Source organism: Apium graveolens, chromosome 10, assembly GCF_009905375.1.
Source record: "Apium graveolens cultivar Ventura chromosome 10, ASM990537v1, whole genome shotgun sequence".
Taxonomy (NCBI): domain Eukaryota; kingdom Viridiplantae; phylum Streptophyta; class Magnoliopsida; order Apiales; family Apiaceae; genus Apium; species Apium graveolens.
Window position 1 is genome coordinate 215055923 of NC_133656.1, and position 19344 is coordinate 215075266.

At 33.0% G+C, this 19344-nt stretch overlaps 1 protein-coding gene and 1 pseudogene across 1 annotated transcript; both read left to right on the plus strand.

Moving 5' to 3' along the window:
- Positions 1-16004: 16004 nt before the first annotated feature.
- Positions 16005-17125, plus strand: LOC141691785 (uncharacterized; annotated as a pseudogene).
- Positions 17126-17150: 25 nt separating this feature from the next.
- LOC141691786 (uncharacterized) lies at positions 17151-18235 on the plus strand. Its single transcript, XM_074496541.1, has 2 exons — positions 17151-17746; positions 17845-18235. The coding sequence occupies exons 1-2, from the start codon at positions 17151-17153 to the stop codon at positions 18233-18235; spliced, it is 987 nt and encodes a 328-aa protein (XP_074352642.1).
- The last annotated feature ends 1109 nt before the right edge of the window (positions 18236-19344 follow it).

Here is a 19344-nt window from a genome sequence, read left to right on the forward strand (position 1 = left end):
TTTTAGGCTTTAATGATTTTGGTCATCATAGATATTTTGGTTATATATAATATTTGAGTTAAAGATATGTCGGGAGACTAATTGTAATTTGTGTAGGTCCTATATTTATAGATGTAATGTAATTGAAACTTGTTATATTTGAAATCGACAATGTCTCCGTTTAACTTTAGTGATCTCGTAGTAAAGTATCGATACAGGGTTGTTATATTCATGACAACAACGTATAATTAACACTATAGGTATTTTCTAGTTAGGGAGATGCTTGGAATAGCCTAGTTTGAAATGAGATATATGTATTTTATAATATGTTATAGTGTTGGCTCTGTTAATATATGTCAAACATAGATTGTTTTATAGTATAAAGATTAATATAGCGTTATTTTAATTATTTTAATCGTTGTCGATTTTTATTCGTGAATAATTTCAACATTTTTCATATATTAATTCAATAATAATATATTATTATTATCACCCCCAAGCCTTTTATATGATCTGGTAGGTTAAAGACTACATTGAAATCAATTGGGTTTATAACTTCAGTCGAAAAGCACACATCTTGGAAGTTTGGGTGATCAACGGATTTGTAATGACACATGTCAAATTTCATGTATCTCAAGTTTATAAAATAACCCATATTTGTTCATGTTAGTAAATTTGATACATGTTAGATATTGAATTGTTATTATAAAATTCACATACACATTTTATTGATATAAAACATTCCATCTTATTGATCTGATGTTTTTGTCGTAATCGTAATTTAAATTTACTAAATTTACGTAGATAATCGGTTCACGTAGCCAAATGACGAATATTTTTCAAAAAAATGGGTCAAAATCTGAATTCAAATTAAGCTAAACTACTTAAGGCATTTTTCTTTTAAAAAAACGGGTTTATGATTTCGAAATCAATTGAAGTACATTGACTCTTTATAGTCGTGATATATATATACACACACTATTATATTAAAAATGAAACATTTAAAATTTGTTTGTTGGTTTTATGGTCACTCAATCCAGAACCGTTATATATTTCAGATCAAATCAATGAGAACTGTTAGATCAAATCATAAAAAATATTATATAAGAAAGTGTAAGGTTCGAATTTCACAAACAATATATTAAAATTAAAATTTATAATATATAATATAAAATCAACCGTGCATAGTTTCCGTAAATTTTAAAACAAGATGTAGAGATTTGTAGATTTTAATTTATATGAAAAAAGTTTAAAAAATATTTTTAAATATATAAATCATTAATAAGCAAGGTAATGATTTGTTAATGCATTGTGTTTGAACTTATAATATAATTCAGTTTATTAAAATTAATTCCATAAATAATTCATTATTTATGTTTAAAGTTAATAAAATGTCTCAGTACGAAATGACACTCACATATTATACGTTTCGTGAAAAATACAAATGATAATTTGGTGTAGTGGTTTCAAGATGTGTTGTTAAATGAGTATTTTCACGTTCAATTCCTTTTAACAACATTTTTTTAAAAGATAATAAACATATGGGCAAGTTTGTAATTTTAGTGGAATAAAATGTCTCAGTTATATTATAGCCATGTTGGGCTATTATATATAAATATAAACTAACATAATAACTCGTGCGAGCCACATGTCAATTTATAGAGTTTTTATGCATAATCATGCAATTAGAATGTTCTTAGTTATTTTCTTATTTGTAAATATTGTATAATATAAAATACAAAATAATTGTTTATCAATATGTATTATTTTCATACAAGACATTACCAAATTACACAACGTTTCTAATATAGCTCATTAAGCAAAATATATGTAAATTATTGTTTGTGTTGTATAATTTGTATTTAACGAATAAATATAAACACGGTAGTTAGTGTCCTTTAATACGAAACGATTAAACTTAAACTGTAGAATGTCGTTAGTATGCTTACAAAGAAAAAGCTAAAGTTTAACATATACTCCCTCCGTCCCAATTTATCTGTCCTGTTTGATTTTTTGCGGTCAAATTAACTTAATTTTGACTGAAAATTTCACATAGTTGTAATATCCGGGATATATCGTGTAAGTATTTTTGCTAATAAATAATTAATATATGTGTTCAGTATTTGTTCTGTGAATTAATTGTCAAGTGTTAAATATGTTTGGATGTTTAAAAATATTATTAATTGAGTATTTTAATTTTTACATGTCCAAAATAAAATATAGATAATTGTCATATCTTCCTAATTATTTTTATGTTGATTTATGAATTTATAAGGATCACATGAAATTTATAAAATCTTTTTCCGAGTATTTAAAATCTATTTTATAAAAACGGGAATCAACCGACGTCATCCATTGTTACGTTTTTGGAACCCGAAACTCTTCCGAGAACTCCTTCCTAACCGAATTGTAATATTCCGAGCATATTCCATGTTTCGGCTTTTTCGATTCGGTGTACGGTTTGTCCTGCGCGGGTCCCGACGCAACATGTTCGATACAATATTCGTTTCGGTAAATCAATAAAACTCATATTTTCGATAAACGGGAGCTTTTTATTAAACTATCCCAATTATCACCTCGTAGTACGTGTAACCAGGCACTGAGACCAAGACCGCAGTACAAATTGTACTGATTTGGATAATTATCCCGAAAACCGATACCGTTTGGATCAGTCTTTATAAATAAACGTACCGTTTTATAACCGGAATGATCCAACGCGATACTAATTTTCCGTAATTATAAATATACTTTTACCGTATTTTATTTCGTATCAAAATCATTTGCAGACAGATAATTATATAATTTTCCAGAGAAAAACCTTATATTCATATAATCTTTCGAGAATCAAACAAGGTTTTGGAGGTGTTATTGAATTCAGTTTGGAAAGCTCGAGTAACCAATCTGAAGGTTTTGAAGAGCTCTACCAGATTCTGTGATACATACACCTGCAGAAATCAAGGTTTTTTATTTATTTTCGAATTAATTTTATTAAAATTATGAATTTTTGTTCGGATGATTGTTTGTATGATTTAATGCTTGCATATTGTAGAGCTTGTTTTCCTGATGATTTTGATATATTATATGACTGATTTGGAGTTCAATAACATGTTCAAAATTGAGTTTGATTTTCGAATTTTGAAATTAGGGTTTATAACCCTTATGAATGTTTTCAATTGAAATTTGGGGGTTTTTGATTTAGGGGTTATTAGCTGTTGATTTATAGTGGATTATGTTCCTTATGAAATTTGCAATCGATTGGTATATAGCTCGTTAACAGAGGATGTCTGAATCGAAGGGAGTTGTGTTTTGAAGATTTGCGATGTTCGCCGGAAACCGACGATGTTCTTGGCCAATTTTCGGCCAAGTCTGGGGTTATTGATGTATTTTGATTACATGTATAGATTCCTGGTGATATGTAGTTTAATTCTGGAGCTTGTGGTGGTGTGACTGTACCTGGATCGCCTCCTCCGGCGAGACATGGTATTTTCCGGCGAAGTTCGACGGTGAACTTTGCAAAATTGCATTTCAGTCCCTGAGGTTTTGAAAACGAAACAGTTAGGTCCCTGAGGTTTCCAGAACTTGCAAATTTTGGATTCATGTTTTAAAAATATTCAAAAATCATATTTCCTATTTATTCTAATTATAAAATTTTGATTTTAATTTCTGAAAATTCCAAAAATTATTATTTTAATTCCAAAAATTATTTTTAATTCGAAAATAAATCTGAATTAATTAGTTAATTAATTTCAGTTAATTTTTAATTGATTAATTAGTCAATTAATTCGAAAAATAATTGATTAATTGATTTAATTAATTATTAATTGATTTAATTAATTATTAATTGATTTTATTTAATTATTTAATTAGATTTAATTATTTAAAAATGATTTAAAAATTCAGAAAAATAGTTTCGAGCTTTAAAATATTATTTTAATTTGTTTTCAAGGCTCGATAATTATTATGAAATTGTTTTAAAGCCAGAATTGGCCAACCGAACCCTATTTACTACTTCGAAATTGATCCAACGACCCGTTTAAATTTCGAAAAATATTTTAAAAATCATTTTAAATACCAGAAAGCTTGTTTATGACCCGATATTTATTTATAAATGATATATTATTGATTATATGACGTGCTATGTGTTATATGTACCTGTTGGTTGACTGTCGGTCTATATATTCGTTGTTTACTTGTTTATTGCATAACTTTCAATTCGTTAATCAGATTTGGGTAAAACGAAGGGTAGATAGAAGTATGTGTCGAACAGAATCGAATGAGTTAAATATTGATAGATGCTTATGATATGTGAGCAGAAGAGGCAAGGCATAGGAAAGGGAAACAGATAGTCAAGGAGTAAGACAGTGGTGATTGAGAGCAAGTGCAGTGTAGTAAGCTAGTACCAGTCAAGTGTTCTGAACTTTCTCGAGATATTGTAGTAATTGATATTCCTATTTTATATTGCAAGCACTTTGAAGCATTGAACCCTAAACCTTGATTCCAGTTATTGATCTTGAGCCGTAAACCTGATTCTTTCTAGACCAATGATTGTTGTATACCCAAATACGAACCTCAAATATACGATACTACTTCCCAAATACATACAAACTAAATATTAAACACTGAACCAAATTGTTCACACATTCAAACCATTGTATCTTATGTTTTGAAAGACCTAATCCTTGGAACCCTGAAATGTTGATTCCTTTGTTATCCAATTCTGTTACTACCTAACAGCCAAGCTTTGGAAATGCCATATTGATCCTTATACAGATTGAGACCATTTTCATTATTGAACGTCCAATGTTGTTAATGATCCTGTTTATTGTTTAATACTGCTTATTCTGTTATTCTGGTAGAATTGGATTATTTTTATAAAATTGTGGACCAGATTCGTGGTCAGACCATATAATGGTCAAGTTAGGCCAATGTGTGCCTTGGATCCAGTTGTTAGAGCAGTGTTGTGTGCTTTGCTCGGGGTTAGTGCGTGACTGATCAGCAGCCTGACCTTGGTTTTTAAAATGAAAATATAATATCCAATTCTAAATCATAATCCATTGTTCACTTGATATCATAACCATATTTACTTGATGATCATTATTCTCAGTTTTGTCATTGTGACTTGCTGAGCTAGTTAGCTCATTTGTGCGATGTTGTTTATGTTCTTTCCAGTTAAAAAGGAACTGGTTGGTACCGAGGATCCCAGTCCAGCACGAGAGCTAGGGGTTCAGGTTGATCGAGCTAGGATAATAGGCTTCTTTTGAGATAATTTGAGTTTGTAAAAGTTTGTAATAATGTTTAATACTCAGTTCTGAGTTTGGAATAGTTGGGATTTGAACGTTTGTAATATAAGTAGGTGTGTTTGGCTTGTGTGCATACTTTAACCTGTTGCGGTCCATGGTAGTTGGTAAGTAGGGTCACTGCATATTATTATTATCTTTATCATTGTTATAAGCAGGTTATTAATAAGGTGTGTGTGTGTGGACCCCAAACTTCTGACCCGGGTTTGGAGGGCGCCACAGGTTTGGTATCAGAGCTACAGGTTATAAGTCACTGACACAAGCCTAGGTTGACGGGAATGGGTTGAGGGTTATGATTAGAAGTAAGGAATAGAAAGATAGAACGTCGAGAGGTTGAGTGATTCGGTATAACAGGTATTAGTATGATTCGCGTCGTGGTTCGAGATTCTTATATTGTGATATCATTTCAGATAGCAGTGATGGCCGACTCTTTTATCCCCGTATTAGCTGATCACTCAGAGCCTTCAGTTGGAGTACCGTCTTCGGATCCACGTCCTGTTATTCCACCAGTGTTGGCTATACTACCTCCACCCGTGTTGCAGCCCGTAACATTACAGGCTATTCCACCTCCAAGCATGAGGCCACCTATCAGAGGACCCCCACCAGCTGATTCAGATTCCACTGGGCATTCAGTTGCGAGTGCCCCATTCCAGTCTACATTGACCCCAGTTCCTTACTACCGGTATGAGGCTCTTCTATTGGAGCGTGATTCCTTGTTGACCCGGATCAGAGAGCTACAACATATCATTAGGACTACTGATGTTGATCGTGGTGTGAGGGAGCTTCGAGAGGAGATTCATATGACACGGAGGGTTCTTGAGGCTAGGCTACATGGATCTACACTACCTGGCAGAGGCCCTGATGCACTGATGGGCTGGGCTACTGAGGTGATGGAGGACTTTGAGAGGCTGGCAGGACCAGAGTTTCCTTGGAGTTGAGTCAGAAATCCAGAGATAGAGATGTTGAGCAGTGTTGTTATGTTTGTGTAGTATGTACAGTAGTGTGTAGTGTGTATCAGTAGACTTTTGAGTTGTATTTATAGACTAGCTATGATGACTAGTGAGTAGGTTGTTGTACCCTTTTTGCTCTTACTTTTGAAGCGTCTTTACGCTTGTACTATCCAAAACTTTTGATCTATATATATCAGCACCTTTCCTTTCTAGTATTGTCATTCATTTTACTGCACCTGTTTTACTGTACCTTATTTATTGCACCAGTTATACCCCTGTGATACCATGCACCCTGTTTTCCATAACTGTTTATATTCTGTAAAGAAGCATGCAATTTACTTAGTTATAACTGTTTTCAAAAAGAAATAGTTCTATTTTATAAAACTTTTCTTTTCTGCAAAGAATTTGGTTTAAAAGCTAAATAAGTTGTTTAATTCTTTACAGAAAATGCCTCCCAGAAGAAACACCCGCACCAACACCCAGAATGAAGAAACCAACAATAACAACAATAACAATCAAGATGATACAAACCAAAATGCAAACCCAGGACCCATAGACCCAGCAATAGCCCAGATTCTTCAAATCTTGGCCCAACAAACAGTTCACCTGGCACAACAACAACAAAGACAGACCAATGCCCGGGTAACTTTTAAAACTTTTCAGGGAGTAAACCCACCAGAATTCAAGGGTTCCTTAGAGCCGATTGAAGCAAATGTTTGGTTAAAGGAGATAGAGAAGGCATTTGCCTTAGTAAAAGTAAAGGACGAACAGAAGGTTGAATTTGCAAGTTACTATTTGAAGAATGAGGCCACCTATTGGTGGGAGATGGTGAAGACGTTGGAAGGTACATATATTATTACCTGGGAAAGGTTTAAGGAATTGTTTTTAGAAAAGTATTTTCCTCAGTTTGTCCAGGATCAGATGGAGTTGAAGTTTATAGAACTAAAGCAAGGAAAGATGTCTGTGACAGATTATGAGAGTAAGTTTGAGGAATTGTCAAGGTATGTGCCGTCGTATGTGGATACTGACAGGAAGAAGGCTAAAAGATTCCAACAAGGTTTGAAACCATGGATCAAAGGGAAGGTAGCCATTTTTGAATTGGATACCTATGCAGGAGTTGAACAGAAGGCTATGATCGCAGAGACAGAGAGTGAGATGTCACAAAAGGAGAAAGAAAGCAAGAAAAGGAAATTTGAAGGGAATGAAGGTCAGTCACAACCAGGGAAGTTTCCAAATTTTAAGAAGGGCAAGTTTCAGCCAGGAATAAATTTTAATTTCAAGAGACAAAATGCAGGCGACGGAAGCCAGGGCAACCGTCCAGTTAATGCGAATCAGCCAAATCAGTTGAGATTAACTTTTCCAGATTGTCAAGTATGTGGGAAGAAGCATAGGGGAGTTTGTAATAAGTTGAATGTAGTTTGTTTCAAGTGCAATCAGAAAGGGCACTATTCAAGGGAGTGCCGAAATCAGCTAGCAAGAGAGCCAGCAAATAAGGATCAGCCTATCCGAAATCCAACAGTGAAGGTTCCATCCATTGGATTTACGTGTTTTAAATGTGGGAAACCAGGACATATAGCCAGAGATTGCAAGACACCAGCCCCATTCAGTAATGCATTGAGGATTATGGGATCTACCCCAACAGTAAATGAGACTCCAAGGGCTAGAGTTTTTGACATGTATGTGAACGATGCTATCCAGGATACGGATGTCGTAGCAGGTACGCTTAATGTGAATTCTTTATGTGCCAAAGTGTTAGTTGATTCGGGAGCAACTCGATCATTTGTTTCACAAGATTTTGTTAGTAAGTTAAATTGTCCAGTTGAGTATTTAAATGAAATAATGACTGTGGAATTGGCAAATCAAGAACGAATATCTGTAAATCAAGTTTGTGGGAATTGTGAGATTGAGATTTCTGGTAGTAAGTTTTGTGTAGATTTGATACCATTTAGGTTAGGAGAATTTGACGTTATCTTAGGAATGGATTGGTTATCTAAGCACGATGCCCAGATAGATTGTCGAAATAAGAAGGTAATGGTGAAAACGCCAGACGAAAGAATAGTAACGTTCAAGGGTCAGAAATAAGTAAAGAAGTTCTTAACGATGATTCAAGCTAAGAAGTTATTACGACAAGGATGCGAGCATTTCGTGGCATATGTGATTGATAGGAGTCAGGAGCCAGTGAAACTTGAAGATAATCCAGTAGTGAATGAATTTCCAGACGTGTTTCCCGATGAGTTACCAGGACTTCCTCCAGATAGAGAAATTGAGTTTGCAATCGACTTAGCACCTGAAACAGAACCGGTATCCAAGGCCCCGTATAGAATGGCGCCCGTTGAAATGAAAGAGCTAGCGAAGCAATTGCAAGAGTTGTTAAAGAAAGGAGTAATCAGACCTAGTGTATCCCCATGGGGAGCCCCGGTATTATTTTTCAAGAAGAAAGATGGAAGCATGAGACTGTGTATCGACTATAGGGAGCTCAACAAGCTTACAATCAAGAACAAGTATCCGTTACCCAGAATTGATGATTTGTTTGATCAACTGAAGGGAGCCAAGTACTTCTCCAAGATTGATTTAAGATCGGGATATCATCAACTGAAGATTAAGCCCAAAGATATAACCAAGACAGCTTTCAGAACAAGGTATGGACATTACAAATTTTTAGTAATGTCTTTTGGATTGACAAATGCCCCAGCAGCGTTTATGGACCTGATGAACAGAATTTTCAAGGAATACTTGGACAAGTTCGTTATTGTGTTTATAGACGATATTTTGATTTATTCAAAGGCAGAAGGGGATCATGCAGAACATCTGAGAATAGCTTTGGAGATTTTAAGGAAAAAGAAGTTGTATGTTAAATTCTCGAAGTGTGAGTTTTGGCTACAGGAAGTTCAGTTCTTAGGACACATAGTCAGTAATGAAGGGATCAAAGTGGACCCAGCAAAGATCGAGGCAATTACAAACTGGGAAAGACCGAGAACACCCACCGAGGTAAGAAGTTTCTTGGGATTAGCGGGATATTATCATCGATTCGTTCAAAATTTCTCAAGGATTGCAATACCATTGACAAAGCTTACACGGAAGAATGAAAAGTTTATATGGAACGACAAGTGTGAAGAAAGTTTTCAGAAATTGAAGCAACGATTAATCACAACACCTGTTTTATCACTCCAGACGATCAAGGGAATTCCGTAATTTATAGTGATGCTTCTCATAAAGGACTAGGATGCGTTCTTATGCAGCACGATAAGGTGATTGCGTATGCTTCAAGGCAATTGAAACCACTCGAACAAAAATATCCTACTCATGATTTGGAGCTAGCAGCCATAGTTTTTGCTTTGAAAATTTGGAGACATTATCTGTATGGAGAAAAGTGCGAGATTTTCACGGATCACAAAATCTTAAAGTACATATTCACATAAAAGGAACTTAATATGAGGTAAAGAAGATGGTTAGAATTGATCAAGGATTACGACTGCTCGATTAATTATCATCCCGGTAAAGCGAACGTTGTAGCAGACGTGTTAAGTCGGAAGGAAAAGTTAAATATGTTATCAGTACCTGAAGAGATATATAAGGAATTTCAGCAACTGGAATTGGAGATTAAAGTTTGCAGGCCTAATGAAGCAAAAGTGTACATTATGACTTTTCAGCCGGAGTTGCTAGAGAAAATAAAGAAGTGTCAGGAAGATGTAATGGATCAAGATATAAATCGTTTGGTAGGTGAGGAATTGTGCACGCAGAAGGACAATCAAGGTATTCTTAGGTTTTCTTCTAGAATTTGGATTCCACCGGTGATGGAGCTGAAGAATGAAATTTTACAGGAAGCTCATAATTCAAGGTATTCAATCCATCCAGGAAGTACCAAGATGTACAGTGATTTAAAAGAGAATTATTGGTGGCCAGACATGAAGAGAGAAATTGTGGAATGGGTTAGCAAATGTTATACATGTCAGAGAGTTAAAGCAGAACATCAGAGACCAAGTGGATTACTACAGCCATTGGAGATTCCAGAGTGGAAGTGGGAACATATTGCCATGGATTTCATAGTTGGATTACCAAGGACAAGAGCTAATCATGATGCCATTTGGGTTATAGTGGACAAACTTATCAAGTCAGCTCATTTTCTGCCTATAAATGAAAGATTTTCGCTCGACAAGTTGGTCCATATGTACCTAAAGGAAATTGTAGTTCGTATTGGAATTCCTATGTCTATCGTATCTGATCGAGATCCAATATTTAATTCAAGATTTTGGAAAAGTTTTCAAGAATGTTTGGGAACGCGATTGAATATGAGTACGGCTTATCACCCCCAGACGGACGACCAAAGTGAACATGTTACGTGTTTGTGCTATTGATTTCAAAGGAAGTTGGGACGAGCATTTACCTCTCGTAGAGTTTGCTTATAACAACAGTTATCACGCCAGTATTGGGATGCCACCCTATGAAGCCCTTTATGGACGCAAGTGTAGATCTCCAGTGTATTGGGACGAAGTAGGAGAACACAAAATACTTGGACCGGAATTGGTGCAGCAGACAAAGAAAGTTGTTGAAGTAATCCAGAAAAGATTGATAGCAGCACAAGACCGTCAAAGGAAATATGCAGACTAGTCAAGGAAAGACATGGAATTTGAAGAAGGGAGTTTGGTATTACTGAAAGTATCACCGTGGAAAGGACTAACGAGATTTGGAAAGAAAGGAAAGCTGAGCCCAAGATATGTCGAACCTTTTGAGATTCTAAAGCGTGTTGGCAAAGTAGCTTACGAGTTGGCGTTACCTCCGCATATGGTGCACATTCACAATGTTTTTCACGTATTAATGCTTAAGAAGTATAATCCAGACTCCAGACATGTATAGAATATGAGCCAATAGAGCTTCAGGCAGATTTGTCATATGCAGAGAGTCCGATAGAGATTTTAGAGAAAAGAGAGAAGGTATTGAGAAATAAAGTGGTGAAGCCAGTAAGAGTGTTATGGAGAAACCCAAAGGTTGAAAAGTCAACCTGGGAATTGGAAAGTGATATGAGAGAAAAGTACCCTCATTTATTTTCTTAGGAGATTCTGAGGACAGAATCCTTTTAAGGGGGGAAGGATGTAATATCCGGGATATATCGTCTAAGTATTTTTGCTAATAAATAATTAATATATGTGTTTAGTATCTGTTTTGTGAATTAATTGTTAAGTGTTAAATATGTTTGGATGTTTAAAAATATTATTAATTGAGTATTTTAATTTTTATATGTCCAAAATAAAATATAGATAATTGTCATATCTTCCTAATTATTTTTATGTTGATTTATGAATATATAAGGATCATATGAAATTTATAAAATCTTTTTCCGGGTATTTAAAATCTATTTTATAAAAACGGGAACCAACCGACGTCATCCGTTGTTACGTTTTTGGAACCCGAAACTCTTCCGAGAACTCCTTCCTAACCGAATTGTAATATTCCGAGCATATTCCATGTTTCGGCTTTTTCGATTCGGTGTACGGTTTGTCCTGTGCGGGTCCCGGCGCAATATTTTCGATACAATATTCATTTCGGTAAATCAATAAAACTCATATTTTCGATAAACGGGAGCTTTTTATTAAACTATCCCAATTATCACCTCGTAGTACGTGTAACCAGGCGCTGAGACCAAGATCGCAGTACAAATTGTACTGATTTGGATAATTATCCCGAAAACCGATACCGTTTGGATCAGTCTTTATAAATAAACGTACCGTTTTATATCCGGAATGATCCAACGGGATACTAATTTTCCGTAATTATAAATAGACTTTTACCGTATTTTATTTCGTATCAAAATCATTTGCAGACAGATAATTATATAATTTTCCAGAGAAAAACCTTATATTCATATAATCTTTCGAGAATCAAACAAGCTTTTGGAGGTGTTATTGAATTCAGTTTGGAAAGCTCGAGTAACCAATCTGAAGGTTTTGAAGAGCTCTACCAGATTCTGTGATCCATACACCTGCAGAAATCAAGGTTTATTTTCTATATTTTTATTTATTTTCGAATTAATTTTATTAAAATTATGAATTTTTGTTCAAATGATTGTTTGTATGATTTGATGCTTGCATATTGTAGAGCTTGTTGTCCTGGTGATTTTGATATATTATATGACTGATTTGGAGTTCAATAACATGTTCAAAATTGAGTTTGATTTTCGAATTTTGAAATTAGGGTTTATAACCCGTATGAATGTTTTCAATTGAAATTTGGGGGTTTTTGATTTAGGGGTTATTAGCTGTTGATTTATAGTGGATTATGTTCCTTCTGAAATTTGCAATCGATTGGTATATAGCTCGTTAACAGAGGATGTCTGAATCGAAGGGAGTTGTGTTTTGAAGATTTGCGATGTTCGCCGAAAACCGGCGATGATCTTGGCCAATTTCCGGCCAAGTCTGGGGTTATTGATGTATTTTGATTACATGTATGAAATCCTGGTGATATGTAGTTTAATTCTGGAGCTTGTGGTGGTGTGACTGTACCTGGATCGCCTCCTCCGGCGAGACAGGGTATTTTCCGGCGAAGTTCGACGGTGAACTTTGCAAAATTGCATTTCAGTCCCTGAGGTTTTGAAAACGAAACAGTTAGGTCCCTGAGGTTTTCAGAACTTGCAAATTTTGGATTCCTGTTTTTAAAAATATTCAAAAATCATATTTCCTATTTATTTTAATTATAAAAATTTGATTTTAATTTCTGAAAATTCCAAAAATTATTATTTTAATTCCAAAAATTATTTTAATTCAAAAATAAATCTGAATTAATTAGTTAATTAATTTCAGTTAATTTTTAATTGATTAATTAATCAATTAATTTGTAAATTAATTGATTAATTGATTTAATTAATTATTAATTGATTTTAATTAATTAATTAATTAATTAGATTTAATTATTTAAAAATAATTTAAAAATTCTGAAAAATAGTTTTGAGCTTTAAAATATTATTTTAAATTGTTTTCAAGGCTCGATAATTATTATGAAATTGTTTTAAAGCCAGAATTGGCCAACCGAACCCTATTTACTACTTCGAAATTGATCCAACGACCCGTTTTAATTCTGAAAAATGTTTTAAAAATCATTTTAAATACCAGAAAGCTTGTTTATGACCCGAGATTTATTTATAAATGATATATTATTGATTATGTGACGTGTTATGTGTTATATGTGACCTGTTGGTTGACTGTCGGTCTATGTATTCGCTGTTTACTTGTTTATTGCATAACTTTCAATCCGTTAATCGGATTTGGGTAAAACGAAGGGTAGATAGAAGTATGTGTCGAATAGAATCGTATGAGTTAAATATTGATAGATACTTATGATATGTGAGCAGGAGAGGCAAGGTGTAGGAAAGGGAAACAGACAGTGAAGGAGTAAGACAGTTGTGATTGAGAGCAAGTGCAGTGTAGTAAGCTAGTACCAGGCAAGTGTTCTGAACTTTCTCGAGATATTGTAGTAATTGATATTCCTATTTTATATTGCAAGCACTTTGAAGCACTGAACCCTAAACCTTGATTCCAGTTATTGATCTTGAGCCGTAAACCTAATTCTTTCTAGACCATTGATTGTTGTATACCCAAATACGAACCTCAAATATACGATACTACTCCCCAAATACATACAAACTAAATATTAAACACTGAACCAAATTGCTCACACATTCAAACCATTGTATCTTGTGCTTTGAAAGACCAAATCCTTGGAACCCTGAAATGTTGATTCCTTTGTTATCTAATTCTCTTACTACCTAACAGCCAAGCTTTGGAAATGCCATATTGATCCTTATACAGATTGAGACCATTTTCATTATTGAACGTCCAATGTTGTTAATGATCATGTTTATTGTTTAATACTGCTTATTCTGTTATTCTGGTAGAATTGGATTATTTTTATAAAATTGTGGACCAGATTCGTGGTCAGACCATATAATGGTCAAGTTAGGCCAATGTGTGCCTTGGATCAGTTGTTAGAGCAGTGTTGTGTGCTTTGCTCGGGATTAGTGCGTGACTGATCAGCAGCCTAACCTTGGTTTTTAAAATGAAAATATAATATCCAATTCTAAATCATAATCCATTGTTCACTTGATATCATAACCATATTTACTTGATGATCATTATTCTCAGTTTTGTCATTGTGACTTGCTGAGCTAGTTAGCTCATTTGTGCGATATTGTTTATGTTCTTTCCAGTTAAAAAGGAACCGGTTGGTACCGAGGATCCCAGTCCAGCGCGAGAGCTAGGGGTTCAGGTTGATCGAGCTAAGATAGTAGGCTTCTTTTGGGATAATTTGAGTTTGTAAAAGTTTGTAATAATGTTTAATACTCAGTTCTGAGTTTGGAATAGTTGGGATTTGAACGTTTGTAATATAAGTAGGTGTGTTTGGCTTGTGTGCATACTTTAACCTGTTGCGGTTCATGGTAGTTGGTAAGTAGGGTCACTGCATATTATTATTATCTTTATCATTATTATAAGCAGGTTTTTAATAAGGTTTGTGTGTGTGTGGACCCCAAACTTCTGATCCGGGTTTGGAGGGCGCCACAATAGTTCATTATCAAAAATTTTCTTAAAATTATATCACTAAAATGTATGTTTAATCTAGTTTAATATATATTTTTTAGTTTTTCAAAATAATGAAAGAATGAATTTTTATTTATGTTCAAAGTTGAGTCAATTTGACCATCAAAAGTCAAACAAGCCAGATAAATTGGGACGGAGGGAGTATGTTGAATACAGAGTTGACCAAAAATTTTGAATTTTATTTAAATAAATTATATGTATTGGTCTATATTATTAGTGAGTTCACTACTAACGTACAATTAACTTACTCAATTTAAAAAGATAAAAAATGCATAACTAAAGTCCAAATGACTTGCAATCACAATATTCAATAATTTAAAATTTGCACTACTGTTAATATAAAAGTTGATTTTAATGAAAAATATTAGGCTTTGAAATTCAACATATGTATATATGGAAAGCTTTTAGTTTTTTATTCACACTATTGTTAACAAATTAAGATTAGGTTACATGTGTGTGTTTTAGCATGTAAATTATTATATGTTACGTTTCTTAGTAAAATATGATGTTTTTAATTATTTATATGGTAAATATCTTATTTGTGTGCATGTATAATTATTATTAACATCTAGAGAGACAATTGATTACCAGGCCCGGTCCAGAGCCAGGTCCACCAGGTCACCCGCCCTGGGCCTGGTTTTTCTGGGGGGCCAAAAATGTTTAAGCCCATATATTATAGTTATAGGTCCGTTCTTTTTTATTGAGAGAATCCAATATCCAACTTTTGTTTTTTTTTGCAACATCTCCCCTCATCATCTCGGCTTTTGTCCTCTCCCCTCTCTGCTTTTGTGTTTGTCTGCCACTGTTGTCCGCCACCAGTACAGTAGTACCAAACTTCCAGCCAGGTAATCAATAATCTCAATTTCAATTTCTTTATTATTAATATTGTAATTTATATGAGTACAATTATATTTATATCTAATAGTCTATAATATTTTATACATACAATTAGGGGATATTTAGGGTTCAATTCATGGCTCATTTTTATGCTAATTCAATGTTTATATTTTTATTTCTTTTTTATAATTTCACGGCTATGTTCAAGAGTAGAGCAATCTTACTTAAAATTTCAAATTGTGAATGCTTTGGAGTTTGGATCTTGAAATTTTCAATTCAAGGTGATATTTTTTCTTTACATCAATTAGTTATTTTATTTTTGCGAAGTACAATGACACCAAAATAACCATCCGGAAATGAGAAAAAGAAAAAAAAGAAAGAGAGTAAACGAGTTAGTAGAGTCACAAAGAGGAGCTATGGAGAACTTTGTTATTAAAAAGGTAGAAACTTCGAAACAAGAAGTAAGTGAAAATTTGGAGAGGTCGGGAATTGGTATTGAAAATTTGGAGGATTTAATTGTAGAAAATGAGATTTTGAATGAGGAGGAAAATGTAAGGGTTGAAGAAGATGAACCATGTATTCGTTTTAAAGATATTTATGATCCTAGAAATTGGGATAATCTAAGCAACAATGAGAGGGATATTTTAGTTTAAAAGGGGCCTATAAGGGAACTAAATCTCACATTTCTACTAGATGATACTTCAAGACATTTTCATATGCTTTTTATTCTAGAGGATTAAATAATGGGGAGGTTGTTGATAGAAAATGGTTGATTTATTGTAGACCGGTGGATAAGGTCTATTGTTTTTGTTGTAACTTATTCAAATCTCATCAAATGAAAAGTTCATTAGCAAATGATGGGTTGAGAGATTGGAAACATCTTGGTGAGAGGCTCAAACAACATGAAAATAGTGTTGAGCATATTACTAACATGAACAATTGGAATGAACTAAAAGTGAGATTGAACAAAAATCAAACCATTGATAAAGATCTCCAACAAGAAATATCCAAGGAGAAAGAATGTTGGAAACAAGTGTTGATAAAAATAATTTCGGTTGTGAAATGTCTTGCTAAATATAATTTGGATTTTAGAGGGTCTAATGAGAAACTTCACCAAAAAAGTAATGGCAACTTTTTGGGAATAATCGAGATGATTGTGGAATTTGATTTGGTAATGCAAGATCATGTTAGAAGAATACAAAATCATGAGATACATCATCATTATCTTGCCCACAAAATTCAAAATGAGTTGATTTCTCTTTTGGCTCATAGTGTCAGAAGTTCCATTTTAAGTGTTGTTAAAAAGGCTAAATATTTCTCGATTATTCTTGATTGTACTCCGGATATAAGTCATCAAGAACAAATGACTTTGCTTGTGCAATGTGTTAACATGTCAAGTAATAAAATCAAAATTGAAGAATTCTTTCTTGAATTTCTAAAGGTAGATGACACATTCGGATTAGGCCTATTTGATTGAATCAAAAGACTTTTGGAGTTGTGCAATGGATATACACATTATTTTCAAGTTCTCGAAAAGATGGAAGATTTTACTTGACAATGTTTCGGGTTTAACCGTGAAATCTTTGTGTAATACTCGTTGGGAAAGCCGAATAAAAAGTGTGAAAGCAATTAGATTTCAAGCTCCACAAATTAGGTTGGCTTTGTTGAAATTAAAAGAATCTCCTAATGAACCTAAGTCGGTTAGTGAAGCCGAGAGTTTGATTGGTCTAATTGAGAGTTTTGAGTTCTTACTTGGTATGGTCATTTGGTATGACATTTTATTTTTCGTTAATATGGTGAGTAAAAAGTTGCAATCTAAATCTATGTGCATTGGTGCTACCATGAAGCAATTGGAGAGTGTGTTGGTATTCTTTGAAAAATATAGGGAAAAAGGATTTATCTCTAGCATGAATGTTGCCAAAGAAATTGCAATTGATATGGATGTAGAGCCTACTTTTCCTATAAAACGTTGTGTCTATAGAAAAAAACAATTTGATGAAAATGATGATGGTGAAGAAGTGAGAACACTTGAGGAGTCTTTTCGAATTGATTTCTTTATGCGATTGATTGATATTGCAATTAGTTCATTAAGGAATCGGTTTGAACAATTACAAGCATTTGAAAGTGTTTTTGGGTTTTTTCTAATCCATAAATTTTGAAGTCTTTGGGGTATGATGAAATAAAAAAATGTTGTAGTAATTTGGCTACTACTTTCTCTCATAACGGGTTGTCAGATTTTGAATTGGATGTTTTAGTACATGAAGTAGAAATGTTGCTAGTTTATGTTCCTGGTGACTTGACATCCGCTATTAATATTATTGAGTTTGTGAGATCTTTGGATTGTCTTCCTAATGTTGCTATTGCTTACCGAATATTATTATCTATACCTGTGAGTGTAGCATCAGCTGAAAGAAGTTTCTCCAAGTTAAAATTATTGAAAAATTATTTGCGTTCATCGATGTCACAAGAAAGGTTAAACGGTCTTGTTGTTTTATGCATTGAAAGAGATATGTTGGAGAACATTGACGTTGATACAATTATCACCGATTTCGCATCCAGAAGTGCTAGGAGAAGTTATTTTTCATAATCCATCACTTGTGTACGGTATGTTAAACACTTCATTATGTGAGTTTTAGTTTAAATTGTTTTATTGACATTAATTTTTATGTGAGTATGATGATGTTTAATGACTGTGATTTATATTTAAATTTAGTTTAAATGTTTTTCATATTATTAGAAACTAATTTTAAGAAAAAAATTATGGGTTTTTTTTTAGGATTTCGCCCTGGGCCCTTGTTTATGATGGAACGGCCCTGTTGATTACTTAAATAACATGCATTTATAATTATTCAAAAATTAAAATTATGTAATGAATACAATATAATAATTTATATATGGTATTCACATTATCACTAAAAAACGACCCATATCTATTTTTTACGCAACCGAGTATCAATCATGATTATAACATAAAAATAAATTATATATTGTATAGACTTATTATTGATATTCGTGATTTTTTTCAAGAATTCGAAGGAAAAATCATAGTTATATCGTTATTTAAACTGTTTTTAAGTTTCTTTCATTACGATCTAACATTTCTTCATATAATAATTTGATAACATTGTATATTATTCTCCTAAAATTAAATATTTTTCAATTCGATAAAATTTTATAAATATCAGTTGAACTAGTTAATTTCTTCAAAATATTGAACAATATATATATATATATATATTTTCTTTAGATAGTATAAAACTTATTAAAACAAATGCTACAATATAGTATAGATATAACTTTTATTTGAATAATTTAAAATATTAAAATAATTCAAAAATACTTGTACAATATTATCTTGATCAATGAATATTGCTTATCTAAAATAATTCTTTTTAAAAATATTAAAGTGAAAAATGAAAAATAAATCGATTTAATATATCATCGTAGTTTTAACAAATCTCGTGAGATCAAAGTTTGAATATTTTTAAAATCGGGACAAGTCCCAAAACAATAATACGCTACTAGTGAAGTTAGTAATTCTAATACAAATAATCAATTGACGTGATCCTATAAAGACCTCAAACACATTAATTTATATTAATATAAAATATTAAAAAATTTCACATTGTTGGTAAGATATTCTAGCCGTACTTGTAATTTAAATTTACTAAACGTAGGATGTGACGATGTTTTTCG

Coding starts and splice junctions, on each gene's coding strand:
- LOC141691786 (XM_074496541.1), top strand. CDS start 17,151: ATGGATATACACATTATTTTCAAGTTCTCGAAAAGATGGAAGATTTTA. Junction 17,747..17,844: donor ATTAGTTCATTAAGGAATCG/GTTTGAACAATT, acceptor AAAATGTTGTAG/TAATTTGGCTACTACTTTCT.